The sequence below is a fragment of the Anser cygnoides genome, chromosome 11, assembly GCF_040182565.1.
Source record: "Anser cygnoides isolate HZ-2024a breed goose chromosome 11, Taihu_goose_T2T_genome, whole genome shotgun sequence".
Classification (NCBI taxonomy): domain Eukaryota; kingdom Metazoa; phylum Chordata; class Aves; order Anseriformes; family Anatidae; genus Anser; species Anser cygnoides.
Window position 1 is genome coordinate 11,656,028 of NC_089883.1, and position 18,135 is coordinate 11,674,162.

Consider the following 18,135-nt stretch of genomic DNA (forward strand, 5'->3'; position numbering starts at 1 on the left):
CCTCCCGTCATTATGTTAAAGATGAATGGAGGAAAAATTAGAGAACTATGTGATGGGTGCCAAAGAGTTGATCAGAAAACGCTCTGAAATTCTGTGCTCATCTCTTGGCTTGTCTGCAGGGGGTGAGGATGTCTGAGATTGTGCTGCGTCTTGGAAAGTGGGGAATGCTGCCTGTCCTCTGGCTAGTGTGGTGTCCCTGCACAGCTCCTTGTCCTGCTTGTCAGCTGAAGATCGTTTGGTTATGGGCATCTAGAGTGTGGAGGAGGCAAAATGCATTAGCCATGTTTACTAGCTTAATCTTCCAGAGGTTTTTAATGCTGACTTGTATGTCGTAGGAGTTTCTACAAAGCTCCCGATGATGCCCGTCAGTTTGAGCTGTGGGTTTTGTATGCTGGGCAGCAGCAATTCCATTATTTTCAGCACAAATGCAACATCTGCCAGCGTCCTTAAGTCCTTGGCCTGCGGGACAGCCATCTGCTCCGGTACGATCTTCTCAGGAGCTGCCACGACTGGCAAGCATCCAGAGCTGCGGCTCCAGCAGCTCCTGATGCGGAGGGGCTCGGGCTTGGCTTTCCTGTGCTTTGTCCCAAGCAGCCTCACATCCTCACACATTAATCCCTCCACCTGTTTGAACAAATGTACTGCTCGCTGCATAGGCTTGAGCTCCTGTTGCCCTAAATGTCTTTGCTGTGGAGGTGTCTGAAGACTCTCCATCAAACCAGCATTGACAGTTATCTTCATGTGATAGTGATTGTACAGCAAACGGGTTTTTGCATTTCTTTGTATCTGTGTTCAGTGCAGGATCAGTTTTGCCTTTCGAATACTTTCTAAATAGCCATGTGTGACTAGTGAACCTTTTAAATATCAAGGTTGAGAAGCAACCAGGAGCAATATTCCCCTTGCTGGCGAACAGGGCATGACTTGAGCAGGTGATGAACAGCTTGGCTGAAGTCCAGTTGCCAGAATTCCTGTACAAAAATTGTTCTTTTAATCTGAAAAAAAGTCTTTAATGTGGAATTCAGGCCAAATGTGGACATTAATCTTAGAGTACAGACCACAGGTGGAACAAGACAAGTGGATATGCTAAAGCCTTGTGTTCTCCTGCGTACAGCAGAGTTGCTGAAGGTGCTATCTCAGACTCCTGGCTGGGCTGAACTTCCTCTGGGTGCTCTTGCTGTAACTCACTGGAGCTGATATGAAACATCATTTTAGGGCTACTCAGCAAGGTTTTTAAATTTAGACTAGTTTTGGTGCCGTGAGATGAATTTTATGTAGTTTGAGCATGGAACATTTATCTTCTGACATGCAAGAAAGCAGCGGCAGCAACAACAACAAAATTGAGGCCAGGATTAACTTCAGTTCCAAGATGTCTGGGCAGGAGGTGAATCCCCATCACTGCCTACAAGTGCGGTGTTATTGAAAATGTAATTACTCAGGTCTCTTAATCTTCTCCATGTTAACTTCGTATTTTTAGAAGCTCTGTAATCATGCATGTTAATGCACTGCAGATTGTAGGCATTAAGTTTTGTGCAGGTGAGTGGCAGCTGAGAAGTGTAGCATTTTGGGTGTGTTGCAGGCTTATCCAATTTTTATCCTGTGTATAAAGACGGAATATTCTTGAGTGCTTTGAAATGTCTGAATGACACCTGCTAGTGGAGAGACTTCTCCCTGCATTTTTGTCAGATCTCTGGCTGTGCTGTCGTGCTTGTTGCAAACAAGATTATACGTTTATGTAACTGCGGTCTGATTTAAAGCACGGTGTATGACTCAGTATTTTTCAGAAATACAGGCTAGTGACCAACAGAAATATTGTGGGCAACCACAAGTCCACAGACTGAACGTGTGACTTAATCTTTTGCAGCTTTGACTTTCCTCCTACAGATGTACTGCCTGTTCAGGGTCATTCTTCGAGGATCAGGAGCTTTGTTGAACAGTTGTTGAATTTGACTTCCATGAATGAGTTTTTTTTAAATAAGGAAGTTAATTCTCCTCCAGAGCGCATATTGCAAGTCTTTCTTTTCATCTTTTTGTTCTCTATTTGTTTAAATGACGTCTTAAGGGTGAAGTCAATTGTTAGACTACGTCTAGGATGTTTTATCTAGAAACTTGAAGCACTATGTATTGTCACAAAACTCTAAGCATATAATTAAGTATATAAATATTAAGTAATTAATATAAGTATATAATAAAGTTTTTTCAAATATTTCAGGCAACTTTTTTTTCTTCTAGGAACCAATAAAATCACGAGCACCGCAACTCCATTTAGAATACAGATTTTATAAACAACTTGGAAGTGCAGGTAAGTAAACCTACCTTAAGCTTATAGAAGGCTTGTGATTTCTTTGTTAAATCAAACGTTGCCATCATGTTTGTTGTGGACCTCTAACTTGAAACCTCTAACTTGAACTTACTGATTTGAGCAAGTTCTTTTAGTCACATGCAAGTTTTTGGAAGAGATTTGGTCAGAATAACGTCATAATGATACTGGATAATTATTCAGACCTAGAAACTATCATTAGTAAACCGGTTATTGTGTTAGTGAGGATTGGTTGATATGGGAAATACCCATTTAAGTGCATCTGTGAAAACACAGGGACCTTCAATGGATGGGAATTTATTTCTGTATAGAACGATGCTTCAGAAAAGTGATGTAAACTCTTAAAAATCTAGGAAGCCGTGCAAGAAGCATGGAGCTTTTCTAATAAAATACTGAAATACCTTTTTATTTGAGATTTACTAAATCATAAATGTGTCTAAAAGCCCACTAGCTCAGTGTGACAGTAGCATATATAAAATATGAGGAAAAATACAATAAACCAAAATTGTGGGGTTCTTTTGTTGGTTTTGGTTGGGGGATCGGGGGGGAACAACAGTAAGCTCTTTGATTTCCCAAATATGAGGCTTGAGCTTGTGTCTAAATAGCATTTAGATTTTTATTCTGTGAATTTATGGTTGCTCTTTAAACCTGTGTAGACTTTTAACACGCACTGTTTCCAATGGGGAGGATTTCCACAGCTGCACAAGGAAGATCATCTCTGCTTTTTCTGTGCCTTGATAATATATAGCCATTGTTTTTTGGCAAGCTTCTTAAGTCACTGTAATTTTTCTTACGCTTCTGATTTTTGCCTTGTCTTCCCTGGATGGACCCGACTTTCACTCGCAGAGGATGTGTTCTCATACCACCAAGTGGTAACAAAATACTAAGCTGAACAGAATGAAAGGTAGATCTGCTCTGAGCTCATAAAATGCAGTACCTGAGCAGTCATCCCACAGCTTTATTTTGCTTGTTCTAATTTTTTCTAATCAGTTTACTAAATCTTGTGTACCACATCCTCTGGTGTCTGGGGTACTATTGTACTCTTTTTTTTGCAGCTTTGTTCTCCTCATAGCATGCAAAATCTGGGATGTGGAAACGAAGTGAGTTGGCACTGTTAGAAAAACTAAAGTATTGTTGTTGATTTCTATTTTTCTCTTTTTCAACAGGTATTGTCCACTAAAATATGGTGCTGTTTCCTATGTACTTTATATTCTGGTGTTTGCACACAAAACTTGCGATAGGTTAATGTCATCACTTAATTACAGTTACCTCTGCTTTTAAGACTTAGTGCATTTCTGCTGAAGCCTTTATAGATAAGTCAAATGTAGGTTCACAGAGTGAATTCTGCCCTTCTTTCCCTTCTTGAGTTTTGTTGATGCATGTGGTCTCTGTAATACCGCAGTGGACATGTCTCATGACACATGAATGAATCTCAGTGTGCTTTTTCTACACCTGCCAGCTTTCTACCACTCTTTAAAGATGTTATTGAGGAACTTAAAAACTAATTGAATGATGGAGGCTTTATTTTGTTTAGACTAAGTATTTTTTAATGGGTTTTCTCCAGTTCATAATGAATTTAAATGTCTCATCATGCAACACTCACCCAGATTTCTGCCCCGTCTGATCCTGTGCATGCTGATGGAAGTATTTCTGAATATGCTGCCATCAGACATGGAAATCTTGCCTTCAAGATCTCTCTTCTCATTACATGGGAGGATGTCTGTCATCTCGAGCTCTTTGCCAGTGTTTGTCAAGAGACTGTTGGGAGGTCTCCTGAAGGACATGACTTTAATTTCTAACTCTGTATGGTCCCACAGGCATCACAAACCCGGCTCTGATAACCTGTTGAATGCCATTAGAAGCTCTCAGGCTATAGTTTTGCTAAAACAACTGGAAATAGGCCAGAAGCAAGGTTGGAGGATCTGAGCTGTATCTCTGGTCTCTCCATGAAACTTGGAAGCTTAACAAAATAAATTTTGGTGGAGTCAGACTGCCAGGACCAGGGAGTCTTCACTTGGTGCCTGCATACCATGCAGAGATTTAGGGGAAGACCGTCTGTCTGTAAAAACAGATTGGTGCTACGAGTGTGCCAGCCTTGGAGAAATAGCTGGGACTGTTCTCAGTGATATCGTTAGTGCCAGGCTCTCTTCAGAGGTCCTTGCTTCAAAAATTTCAACTGCTCAAGCAGCCAGCCTTGAGCCTCCAGTAAGCAGGACTGGTTACTTTAAATTATCTTAGACTTGCCAAATTGAGGCTAAAAGTGGCCAAACCCATGGTGTGTATGACTCAGCTGAGAACAACAGTAGTGTTGCGTGTGACATACTGTTCAATAAATCAGCCAATTAATCTTGCCAAATAATGTGTCTGACTGTGAACCTCCCACCGTTAACCTGAGAAGTAATACTAGTAAAAGCATTGCTGCACCGCAGCAGTAGCAGCGTCGTCCTCTTGTTAGTGCAACTGCTGCGTTCAACTGCCTGTACAACCAGATGGTCTCAGTGAGCAGCATCTCTAGGAGAAGTCAAAATCGTCATCACTGGCTTTTATGTGCAGTACTTGCAGACAGAAGGTATTTTTTCAAATGAGAACAGCTTTGGTGATTTCCCTGGATGCTCAGAACAAACATTTTTAAAGTATATTACTATAAAATCATGGGAAAAGCTAGGTTGGAAGGTAGCAGCCTACCATGGATCAAGCAGGAACGTTTTTATAGGGTGTCTGCATGTATGTGGGTCTATGATGTATTTCATGCCTAGCAGGCGAGTGGATGTGTCCGGTGAAGGTGGTTTGCTAGTGGGGACATGGGTAGCTGTTGCCCAGGAGCTGCTAGTGAGCTGCTGGGTTCGCCCTCATCTCCTTTTCCACCCTGTCCTCTGGCACAGCACTGGGATTTATGACTCTTTTGGAAGTAAAGATGTGTTTTCGTGATTGTTCCTTTAACTTTGCTACCCCTCTGAAGAGAAGAGGCAGGGGCCTGCTGCACGGTGACCATCTGCTGGGTTCTTCTGTCTCACTGTGGAATTAAATATTTAATAACCTAAAGTAGTGTATGACTGCTTTACCTTAATGTATGCAATGAAACGAGTGAAAATCAAGCAAAAAACACAGGCATGGAGTCAAACTCCTGATGGCCAGTCCATATGGTGCCTCAGGAAAGGGTGAGTATTCCGTTAGGTTTCAGGTAGTCTGGGAGATTCTGTTTGCAAGAAAACTGGAGTAGTTTTACCAATTTCTGCGCAAATTTCTGGTGTTGCTCTATCATCAGTCCTGCAAGATGCTGGTGTCATACGCTGAACTGTTCCATGGTTCTTTGCTGTAAAGTCCGGGTGAGCGTGCACGAACATCCTGACATACGTATGGGCTTCGGTCTTGCCTCGCTGCTGCATCTCACTCCATGGCTGGTGTTAAGGTCTGTGTGTGTCGGTCCCAATTTTTTTTTTCTTGCTGAATAGCAGCTACCAGCAAATGTGAGTAGTGCAGCTGTCCACATATGTCCAAGTGTGCTGGGTATTCCCCCAAACTTATCTTGTGTACAGCCACTTAAATCTGCTGCTTCTGTGCCTTGGGGATGAGGTGAGCTCACCCTCTGACTCCACTGGGTGCTGCTGTATCTCCCATGGCTGCCAGAAGTTCAGTTCTCCAGTGCGTTTCCCTGGATGAGACATTTGACCACATAATTTGTCCTCTCTGTACTTCAAGTTTGTGGAGTGAAGGCCTGTTTTCTTATCATTCACAGAAAATTTTGCATCATCAGGCCATGCAGCCCGCAGGATGGCAAGTGGAGGAGCTTCGTCCCCACTGCAGGCTGGTGTTAGTGCCTGGTTCCCCGTGAGTGCTGGGGTGCTGAAAGCTCATGTTGGGAGAGCAAACTGATTGCTTTGCCCATGGTCAAACAGACCCAGCTCCGCGCTCCTGCGATGGTTGTGTTTCCTGGGCGGTGCACCAAAGGGCAAAGCTTTTGCTTTGCTAGATTGGACCCCTGCTCATCCAGCAGCATCCCAGGGAACTCTCCTTGGTGTGTGGGGGGGAATAAAGCAGTTCGTGCAGGCTGCAGGATTGCTCTGGAGCCCTGTTGGGCCACCTTCAGTACCTGGTGGCACACGAAGGTCTTAGCAGTTGCACTGACTTTCTTGTGGGCTCTTTTTGCTTATTGGCCTGGTTTTAGGAACTTAAGCGGAAACGGTCTTATTTTTTCTATGTGAATTCTAGATTCTCACCTTTCCTTCAGATTAAACTCTCCTACAGACTTCTCAAGGAGGACATCTCTTCCAAAGTTTTTACTGGAAACTCATCTTTTATCAGCAAATAGTGCCCGTATTTCCCAGTCTTTCTCAGCCGTCAGCAGCCTTCGGCTTGAGCCGCTCTTTCCCATGCGTAATGTGGGCATACAGGAGAACGTGGCCACATTTTTTCTCTCAGCCCATCCCATCATTTGGATTTTGGCCACAATCTGCAGCGGCTCCTCCTTTGCATCTGCTGGCATTCCCAGCCAGCTAGGCTGTTACACGTGGAGATACTGGACTCTCCTGTTTGCTGGCTGCTCTGATCACGATCTGGGCGGCAGCGAGGAGCAAGCAGCGCTGCTCAAGCCTGTTGTGTGAAAGGTGGATCCTCCTGCTCTGCGCTCTGCTGGAAAACTCTCCAAATGTGTTCTGTATTTGTAAACTTAAAACGCTGCTGTGTTTCCTGCTGTAGTTAAGTTGCTGGAGCTGAAGGGCTAATATAGTGAATACAGAGATGTTTTAGAACACCTCTTAAACACCAGCCATTACTTTAGATGGAATTAAAGATCAAATGGAGTCTGGAACCTCCATGTTCCTACTCAGTGCCATAAGCACATCTCTCATCTGCTAAGTGTTTAACATCACTTTGCCAATGGGAAGCTGAAGACTCTGTTCATGACTGCATGCAGAAAACCATTGCGTTCAAAGGCACAGGAGCATGGTGAAGCTGTCTGCACACTGGGGAGCCAGGCAGCCCCACTCTCCTGGAGGCTGCGGCACAGCCACGAGGCTGTTCCACATCACTTCGTGTGCTGCAGTGAGATATCTGGAGCTGCGTCGTGTGCTTGTGCAGCCACAAAGCTGATGCCTCTCCTGATCCAGCCACTGTCATATCCAATGTAGCTCAGCCGAAATGGAGGCCAATTATGGAGACCTCGAGGCAATCTTTGTCCAAAAGCTGTTCTCCTTTCCAGCTGTGCTGGTTGGAGGGGAAAAAGGGGTTATCTCCTCCTATAAGCCTTGCTTTGCTGAGTAATAGAGGCAAACATCTCTGCTGCATGGATATATCCTCACGAAGCTTTAACTATTTCCCCAAAGTTCAGCATGTTTGTCAGCAAACTCTAAGCCTTTTCCTGAGGATGAGGAGCCCGCTGCCACAAGAGAGTTGCTGTATTGCTTTTAGCCCACTTCCTCTCTCTAAGGATGTGATCATGGCTGAAAAACATCTCCAAGCAGTCAGGAAACTGCTTTTTGATCTTGTGCTTCTCCGCAAATAAATAATTCACCGTGGGCCTGGGAAGTATTGACTTTCCAGCAGTGACCAGGAGATGTACAGGACTGAATTTTTGTTACTACATTTCAAAGCATCCCTGGCACCTCTCCCCTGTAGTTGTTAACAACATACCTAAAGCCTTCCCCATAAGCTCTGCGTTTGGGAGGTAAGATGGAGTGCTGCTTATTTTCAGGTTTCTGCTGGCTGCGTGGAGCTGATGATTGAGTTCCTGCATAGTGACAGCTTCTGCCTGTGCACATGGTGTGAAGGAAGTCATGCATTTTTGATTCAGTAGTAGCTTATTTTTGTATCAGCTGGCAGATGAGTCACGCCATTCCCAACTCCCTCGCAGTCCCACCTTGACACATGTGATTCATCACAGCCCGGTGTCAACACGCGTTCGAGTTTCACGCGATGGCTCGGCTGACGGGCTGTAGCCAACGCTCTTCCCCAGGACGGGTTGGTAATATTGGCAAGTGGATGTCAAGCGTAATTAGCCTCTATGGTGTCATGTCGGAGAGGAGCCGGATGCACTGGAGAATCCCAGGAAACCGAGAACATCTCCTCTCTCCCCAGCCCACGCAGTACATGAGTCACAGCATATAAGCAAAGCAGAATATACTGAGTCAGGGAGGGATATGTTGTTACATATAGAATATCGAAGGGTTCTGTAGTTTTGTTTTAATCCTTGCTCTGTAAACAAGTTCACCTCTAATGAAGTATCGAGTCTGTGTGTTTACTTTTGGACCTCTTTCTGTTGCACAACTCGCTGGAGTGAAGCAGTCTGTTTACTTGTCAGGAAGCAGGACCAAGAAAAGTGAAGGTGGTATAAATAACCGAGCCTTTTACATAGTCTAGTCAATATTTGCATGTATATTTTTCAATGTAGCTGTAGCTGTCTGCTACTCCATACTGTGTATTAAGTTGCTTTTCAGGATTGCCTACGTTTAACACATTTTTCTCATCCTGTGTTGATCTTGCTTTACTCCTGACCTGCTGCACACTTGGTACGTACTGGTCTCTGTAGAGAAATTCTTTCCGTGCCGGTTGCACAACGCCGTCATTCATCAGCAATTAGACAGGGGTCATTTCAGTAAGACCTGCTACGTGGATGGCTGTAAACAAGTTACCGTGGTGGAGCGTGCTGCCAATACCTGCTGTTTCGTGGGGAACTCCCTGTGTGCAATGCTCTTCCCCGAGGGAGCGGGAGTAACTTGGGGCTGCGTAAGTGAGGGCTAATGCAAGATGTCTACACCCCTGCCTAATTAACGAGCGCAAACATACGCGTTAGCTGTTGCTGTGGTCGCTTTAATCTTCAGAAATCCCACTCGTGTTTGCCACCTGCTTTGAAGTGCCAGAAGCGCTTCCATGGCCGGGTGGTGATCAGGGAGCTGGTCTGGGGCGTGCCGGGGTGCCCCTCTGGGCTGCGGAGGGGATTTGTGCTGGCGCGGAGTGACACAAGACCTGAAGCAAGCTTGTGCCCTGCTTCCTTGTAGAGCAAACGTAGTTTGTAGCCATCGCAGTGAAAACTCTAGATGAGTACTGCAACCTTGTAGTTCGGGGTATTTGGAAATACCTTCGAATGTAAATGCTTAGTTGCTGTAAGTATTTGATCGGCAACTTCTTTCTGTGCAAGATAATACAAAGTTGACATCCACTTACACTGAAAGCAACTTTTTCTTTTGGATCACATCCCATGTTTAAGCAGTTCCCTATTTCAAATCCCTGGTATAGACACTAAGCTATACTTTAAAGCTGTTGGGTTTATTTTCTAACAGCAAGCAAAAACTCTTGTACCTTCATTCTCAAATCTTGCGAGGTGTTGCAAAGAAGCTTGCCATTGAAGTATAAGTCTGAGATGCCTCAGCAAGACGTGGTAACAGGTATGGCTTTTATTCAATTGAAAATTAGTTTGTTTAAACAATGGGCAACATACAGAGGTCCCTGACAAGGTTAGCTGTGCCCTTGAAGAATGATGATCAACATCTCCAACCATTTGTATGTGTTCGTTATAAAGTCAGGGTAGTCCAATGAAATGCTGAGCCTGTGGGATCACTAACTTCAGAGCTTTTGATTTGCAAAATGAAACACAGTGGAGTACTGTAACATACCTAGCTATGGCCTGCCTGCTTTCAAAGCAGGCTTGCTGTTGATCTCTGAGGCATAATATTTTGCTATCTAAAAATATATACATATATTTTTTAAATGTGGCAGTTGCATTGCTAGGAAGGGCTTACTGAACATGCACACTTCAGCATCTCTTTTAACATCAGAAGTTTTAACTTCCTTGGTCTAAATTTAGGCTTTGTCAATTGGAAGCTATCAGATGCTTTTACAGCAAGGCCATTAATATTTGAATATGAGATTAGGGCAGTTTCCTTTTTATATTTCAGAAAGTCCTTATGCATCTCCTACTCTTCCGGTATTCGTTGCAGTAATTGCAAGTCAGAACCCGGCGACACCATGCAGCGCAGGGAGGGGGAAGGCTGGGAAAGGCAGCGTGCTGGGAAGCTGAGAAATGCCCTTCCGGCAGACAGTTTTCCTCGAAGCCTGATGTGCCGGCAGCGGTGGTCGTAAATCTGTCACAGCCAGGCTCTGCCAAGTCATCCAGATGCCTCCGCAGGTTGCTCTGACGGACAAACAGCCTAGCAAGGGCAGGCTGTGCGATGTGCTGCTTGCTCAGCTGCTGCAGCGATCCGGCTGTCTTTGTGAGATGCTTCAGGTACACAGCTGTAAAAACAGATCAGTTTTTTAAGAGCCCGTGTTGAGTACTGTCTCGATTCAATCCCCGATTTAGTGGGATCCTTTCCCATATTGGTTTGGAGTTTGCATTTCCAAGCTCTGCCCTGCCTGCCAGTCAAACTGTGCTCCTCTTCCTTCTCCCATCTCTAAAAGAGGAGCCATTGACTCTGCCCCTGCATCTGTACGGGGTCAAGCTATGACAGCAGACTGGTCAGCGAGGTCTGCCCTGCATGGAGGCTTGTGGTTCCATAAAGCTTTTGTCTGAAAGTGGCATCATTTTTCCTTCAAAACTCTCTTCTCACCCGCTTGTACTAAGCTTTCTTAAGGTGAAGCGATGACACAATACCTGGAAGTATTATATTATTTAGTGCATCTGAATTTGTCCTGCAGGAGAACCTTCTGTAACAGGAGGGGCTGGGAGGCTTTCCATCAGTCTTAGAGGACTGTGTGGGTAACACTTACCTACTAATCTGACAAATTCTTTTTTACCCCTCAAAAACTACAACTGTTTGTATAGTGGGACTGACGAATGCCAACCTTTTGAATTGTTGTGAACAGCTTAGGTGTGTTTGACTCTCAGCATCCATCACCTACTAGTTTGATGCTATTGCAGGAGCGAACGTCGATCTCGTGGCTTTTCAATCAGTTGCTCTGTTGGGTCCTGCAATAAAGCAGCTTTGATGGCAACACTGGCACAGGAGGGTTCATGTGGCTGAGCTGCACGGGTGCCAGCAATGCCACGCAGCCTGTCCCCCTGTGATCGGGTGTGCGGGGTCTGGCCAGCTTCAAGGGTGGCTGAGTATTGTCTCGCTCCTGGGCACTCAAAGCTGGGGCTCGTGCCTGTTAGGCTTTATCCAGCTACATTGGACCTGTCTGATCTGTCATCCAAGAACCAAATGTTGTTGGATCAGCCGCTGATGCTGATCGTACATGCCAGCTTTGCCTTATGTTGCTGTACCATCCTGTCTAGAACAGCTCCTGGTCACTGCGCAGAGACGTGGGTTGTAGCTGAGCTGTGATTTACGCTGTCAAATTCCTTCTGCGGTAGCACTGCGAGGCAGCAGCAGTGTCACCCTATTTTGCAGCTGGCCGGCACGCTGTAAGCTTTAAGTATCACCTCACTCACACGATAGGTTTTTGGCATGCGGATGGGGAGGAAGTAGACGCCAGTAGGAGCTCAGCCTCCAGCTGACAGTCTCCAGTGGAGAGGAGCTGATGAAGGGCAGGGGCCACCTGGGATTTGGTGGGATCAAATCAAAATGTTTCTCTGGACAGCAGAGGAGCGATTCAGCAGAGGTATTTTATTATTGCTGCTTTCTTAGCATTTTTATCTCCCCAGGATTGAGTAGCCTCTTCCTTGCCAGTGCTTCTGAAGTTAAATTTGTGTGCAGCTGAGCGCTCTCTTGCAGCCTAGAAGCTCTGTTAAGTAACCTGTAGATTATACGTGACATAATGCACATAACTTGTTCTCAAAGCACAGAGTACAGTCAACAGAGGATGCCCTTAGTTGTCTGAACTCCCCTTAAAAATGAAGGAGCCAAAGCCTGCTGCTTCATTCCCTTCCAGCAGCTAGAGCTGTTCCAATGCCAGAATTGCACAGCAAAGGAAAAAATGGCAAACAGTTTCTATGCTACTAACCAGCAGAACCAAGTCAGTCATCACAGACATGATCCAGATTTGCACCAGCAGGGCAAAACTCCTCCAGCGCGTGGCCGGTGGCACAGCGGGAGCAGGAGGCGGCACGGTGGAGCGACGTACGCCTTGAAGGGAGAAGCGTTGTGATGTGGCTGTAGCTGGTGATGAAAGGGCTTTGAGCTGCTGCTCGTGGCCGTAGCGTTGTGTTCAAGGTGTGACACTGTGGCCACCGAACTGCTGTGTTCGTTTTAAGTGCTATTGTGCAGGCACTTGGCTTTTGATGGCTTTAGAGAGAGGCTTTGGAGGTAATTTTGATGGTTGGATCCTAGCGATCTGAAAAGTGACCTTTTTCTGCTGTATGGGAGCTTAAAAACAGCCTGGGAAGCTGATTCACTATGTGGCTGTATTTTAATTGCACAAGAGCTTCTTTGTGCGAATCCCACTGCCTTCAGCAGGCTGCTGTAACCCTTCACTTAACCTGCAAGAAGTTCAGAAACGGCAGCACCACAGCTTCTCACGCCTTTCAGCAGAGACACAGGCTCCGCTGAGTACAGAAAGAAACCCAGAAAGCAACGCAGACTGGAACATGAGGGTAGAGCAATAATTACATGAAGTTAAACCTTTTGATATTTTCTTCCATCCATGTCCCTGTGTTTGCAGGTACGTGGGAAAAGGTAGGTAATTACCTTAAGCCAGAACTTTTTGGGGTGGTTTAACATAACTATTCTAAAATTCTAGTGTTTTGATCCTCCTGCTGAGCTGTTGCCTTATGTGCCAGCTGCTGCTGTTGCTGGAACAAGAGAATGTGCAAAGAGTTTAGCAGCATAAAATGCAGCAGTAATGTGGAGACTTGAGTGAAATCATTTCCCTTGAGCCCTGGAGGTGAAATGTGGAATTCGGTCTCCCGAAACTTGCCAAAAAAGCAGGTCGTTGTGTTGTGCTTTTGTCTTTGTAAAGAACTGAAACAAATTCACTCGTCTGTAGTTTACTCACTTACAGCTAAAAAAACCTGCCCATGAACAGGTGTTTTTGGGTAGATTTTGTGCCTAACAGATTTGAAAGCCTTCCTGCAGCTTAGCCTTCCCAGCAAGGGCTAATTCTCCTCCCTATCTTTTGGCCAGATCAAGTGCTGGTGTACTTCAGTCATCTAATGCCATGCTGATAGCGTTTGAGCAGAGCTCTCTCTTACTGTGCATTGTATCTGTTTGAAATAATCTCAGGATAAAAGTTTGTTTTAGCTGGGTCATCAGTGCAACTGGCTTTGAACTTCTGCAAGGCTTTGAAAGGTGAGCGCTTGTGGTAGCCAAAGGCTGAGCAAAAAGTGTTGGTTTTACTGCACGGCTGGATTTGACTTTATGAATACAAATTTGAGCATCCTCTGGGTAGTCTCGCTAAAACTGCTTCTTTGTGGATGTGAAAAGTGGTTTAATAGAATCTAGCCATGTTATCAGGAAACCAGCTTGTACAACTCCAGGAAAATGAAATGCTGCCCCATGTTAATAACACAACGATTGTGAAAATTGTTTTTCTGTAACTGAAATAAAATTAAATTGTTTGGATTTATACCAGCAGAAAGAACAAATATGTTCTTCCTTCTGTCCTTCCCATGTCTGTTTTTCTTCTGTTCCTTTTCCCGTACCTTTTTTTTTTGTAGATTCAAACACAAGCTACTCAAAACACAGCGGGGACTCAATACATCCTGTATGTCCTGAGAAGAGGCACAAAATCTGCTAGCTTTCTGGAATTAATTTGGAGTCTTGAAGTCTGTGTAGCAGCCACACTTAACTTGCAAACATGTTGAAATGGGAGCAGTTCTGTCTGCTGGTGGCTCGAACACGACTGCTGTACCTCTGAGTGCTATCTCTTCCCTTCAAAAACGTCTGGCTTGGTTGCTCTGTGATCATCAGGGGAAGGGGAATTGGTCAAACTACGGTTTTGGGACATTTTCCCTTGCTCTGTTCCCCGTGGGCTCTCTGCTGCAGCCAAGCAGCAAGTCCTGCTGCAGCTACTCCTGCTGGGCAGTAACACTAAGGCACTTGGCATTTGCTAGAAAGGAGATGATTCATTGCCCAACTGAAGCAGGAGAAAGATGTTGCAAAAAGCTGGCAACGGAGAGCTTGGTGTCTGGCAGCAGTTGGAGCAAACAGAACATGGGGATGTTGGGGGGAACATGAATAAGAGGAGCTCGTAATGGTGCTGTAAAAGGGCTGCTGAGATGACATCTGGAGCAGGGGGAGCAGTTTGAGCTCCGTGTTACGGTGATGTCTAGAATAAATGGGGCTGGGAACAGAGAAAGTCAGCACCAAGGCCAGTTGAGCTTCGAGGAGGTGGCTTGTCTTAGCAGCAGCCCCCTCGGCTGCCTTCCTTGGTAGGCTGTGAGTGAGGGAGCTGGGTGGGCTCTCACTTCAGCGATGCTTTGAGTGCCCTTCTCCCTGAGGAGCCAAAGGAGGAAGGGGACAGGAGATGAGGATGCTCTGGGCAGGTCCAGTTGCTCTTCTCCCCGTTCAGATAAGTGAACGGAGGGTAAATCGGGGCTCTCAAAGCAGACTGTTGAAGCTGAGGAGGGCAGGAAAATAATCCAGAAGCTTTGCAGCCCTAAGCTGGGCTGAAAGCACTCACGATTCCCAGGCAGGGTTGGTCACCTCTGTGATCTCCATCAGAGCAGCGGGAAGGGAGCAGGGAGCTGTCTCCATCCCAGGCTGTTCCCATTAAGGGTGTACCTCTGAGGAATGAAGGAGGTTAAAATGAGAATCTTAATTAAACCATTTATCATGTTTTAAATTTCCTGAAGAGATTAAGAGCACTTGATCGTGCTTGTAGTAAGTGCCTGGTGACGAATGGCATATCGAGCACTTTGCTAGGTATTCTAAGGACTCGGCTTGAGTGGAAGATGCTCCTCGCTGACAGATCTGACTGCTGGGATCTTTGCAGGTGACTGGATCACCATCCTTGTCACACAGACTTTTTGGTCTGAACAGTTTAGTTTCACCTGTTAATGAGAGGTTTCACTGGCTCCTACAGTAGGCCTCTTAAAGCAGTGCCACATGGCCACGGGTCTGGACCTCACCAAATGTGACCTTCCTGCAAAGCAAGGGCCTTAGGCGATCAGCAGCAACACCGACAGGAGGTTTAGGAGGTGTAGTAAAATCTGTTTGTAAGAAAACTCACAAGGCTCCATCCTGTCTTGTGGAAGACTTTTACAGCACATCCAGTTTGGAGTCAGCGTGCTCCTGGGCTAAACCTGGGCTACTGCAGGCTTTCCTCGGGTTAGCAGCGTGAGCAAAAGCTTCATCCACTGCAGCCTCTTCAGCTGAATTGGATATCACTGGGCTAAAAATAGGCTATTTTTAAAGCAGTGTGTTGACTTCCTTTTCCTAGACTCTCGGGACTTGGGTATCTTTCAGTCCTTACTGTTAATGATTCTCCACTGCAGCAGTTCGGGTTGAAAGGCTGCCTGTTCTCGGCTCAGTTACAGATTTACTTTTAATCACTTGAGCTTGAAGAGTGAACCACAGTGAACACGCAGCTGATTTTTCTAAATAACCGTGCTGGAAAGAGGTGATGTTGAGGGACCTAATGACAGCTTGAAGGGAGTTAGGTTGTGAGGAGCCCTTAACATTGCTTGCTCGTTATTGAAATCCAGGAAGGTTCAAGTTGCTGTCGTTTGAAAGCCATGCCTTTGTCTTGCTGGCTAATTGGCTTGAGGCTTAAAGCCTTCTTCCTGGGCTTTGAAACTTCTGCAACAAAAGTTCCCCATCCCTCTCCTGTAGAGGAGCTTGGAGGCTGGCATGAAGAGGGAGGAGCACCAGATATGTCTGGACCTGGTTCTGTCTGCCAACAGCACTCCGAAATGGTCTTTCCAGAAAGCTGTGGATGTACACGATGTGTGCTTCACGCTGCCATGTCTCATCTCCTCATTGCTGTCACTGAGGTCCCAATGCAGACTGTCGGTGGAAGTCCCGCTCAGCCCGTGTTGTGGCTGCGGCATTTCCACCTTCTCTTTAGCCACTGGTCCCTCCGAGCGCTCGGATCCGTGTGAGGGCTCGCTGGGGCTGGTTTTCAGCTGCATCCCCAAGGTCAACCTGGTCTGCAGCCGCATATGTCTTGCAGCCCACGCACAGAAATCGGGCGTTAAATCAGTGCAGCTTCACTGAGTGTCCTGTGGCCAGCTTTTGGCATATTCCAAAATTTTCATCAGTGTGTTGTCATGGACACAGCAAAGTACCTGCTGCTGACTTTAGGGAATGAAAGCATTCAGCTTAATTTCATCCGCCGTTGGTAGTGATTGCTCAGATGACACTCAAACATGCTAAAGACAAGCAACGTGTGCTATTTTCTATTTTTATTTTTTGCCTAAAGCTTTGTTTCAGACCTGAAACGGAAGCAGCCTTGGTGAGGGGCTGTACTGAAAAGCCTTTGCAGTCTCACTTGGATATAAGACATCTCCGAAACCTACCATCAAATGTTTGAAAGACCTTTCAGACAACTTTATTCCAAGTAACAAATCTATCTTAATTTTTCACCTCTGTTTCTATTTTTTAAGTAGATCCTTCAGAAACCTGAAGGTCAGAATGAACCTTTGTAATTTCAGCCTACAAAACATGGCTCGTAGACGTAACCTGTTAACCAACATACTCGGGTAAATTTAAAGCTGCTGCTGCAGGGTGTGTTTCAAGAGGTTAAAAGAAGAGATCTTGGCCCAGCTGATGTTGATAGCAAAGCTTCTGTTTCGGCTAGGATGTTATTCTGATTTGAAAATTAAGAGAAGGGTAGATCCTCATTAGTGTAATCAGCTTAAATGGGTTGACTACTCTAAAGCAATTTGTTTAATTTGTTTGAAACATGTTTAATTTTAGCTATAAATGTTCAGCTCTCGCACAGTTGCTATTTATGCTGTTTATCATGTAATTTTGTGTTCTGTGATTTGTAAAAATAAACCTTTTTGCTCTGAATGAGAATTCTGTGACAATCTACATCCTATTCATCAGTGCTGCTTTAAAATCTTGCAGAACTTTTTGTGCGTTAATGCTGCAGGGGGACTGTTGTGTCTCTGGATGAGTTTTTATGAGGACTTGTTCTTGCTGCTCACGTAGAGCACGTTCCTGCATGGAGCATCAGCCGTTTGCTTGATGTTGGATTGCTCCCCCTTCCCTCTGTCTCCGGGTATCTCATTTGGGCTTTCTTAGCAGTGACCTTCCCCGCTATAGTTTTCAGTTTTGAAGCCTGTATGAGCCTTAATAGAGGAATCAAGCTGTAATTGCTCTTGAAGCTGAAGACCTCAGCTCCTTGGTATTTGGCCACACTACGTCTGAGGGCAGCGTAAGCCAACTTACAGTGGGAGGAAAAAAAATGGTGATTCAGAAGCTAACAGTTTTGTTCACCTTTTATGAAATGTGGCTGTTTCCTGTTGAACTGGTGGATGGGGACTCAGGTTTTGCACCTCATCTGATGTAGATGCCACGTATAGCTTTCTGTGCTCACCTCTTCTTGGGTGCAGTTTAGGTTGCTCACTGTTGCACTAGGCTTTGTCTTAGCCTCTGAGAGCATCAGTACGTATTCTTTGTATTCACAGCAGATGGTTTTTGCTTTCCGTGCCTTCCACGTGGAGCAGATGCTACAAAATCAGATTTCCCTTGGGCATATCCTTTGATTGGCATCTCTGCCGTTCCCCATTTCATAACTGGTGCTGGAAGCCGCTTTGGACTGCCTGCATGGCTTGCACAGCTGACGCCTGGACTGACGCGGCTTGTTGGAGCATGCCGAATGTTGGATGAGTTTCTGGGGCTGTTGGTCCCATCTGCACTGCCCCGCTCTTCCGCCTGTCCCTTTTGGTGGCAGCCCTCGGGAGCTGCGCAGTTGCAGCACCTTGGGAAACCCAGGGCCGGAGTCGCGTGGCAGCACGGGAACGTGGTGGTGGCAGCAAAGCTTGAGTTTGGGCTTTGATG

At 45.6% G+C, this 18,135-nt stretch overlaps 1 protein-coding gene across 4 annotated transcripts in view; it reads left to right on the forward strand.

Annotated features, from left to right (window-relative positions):
• The window catches only part of CSNK1G1 (casein kinase 1 gamma 1), a 150,359-nt gene that overhangs the window by 98,236 nt on the left and 33,988 nt on the right, over window positions 1-18,135 (forward strand). For all 4 annotated transcript variants that reach the window (XM_067003977.1, XM_048081391.2, XM_067003978.1 and 1 more), the window contains one exon: window positions 2,230-2,299. In XM_067003977.1, coding sequence (XP_066860078.1) covers window positions 2,230-2,299 — 70 coding nt within the window. The remainder of the gene's footprint in view (window positions 1-2,229; window positions 2,300-18,135) is intronic.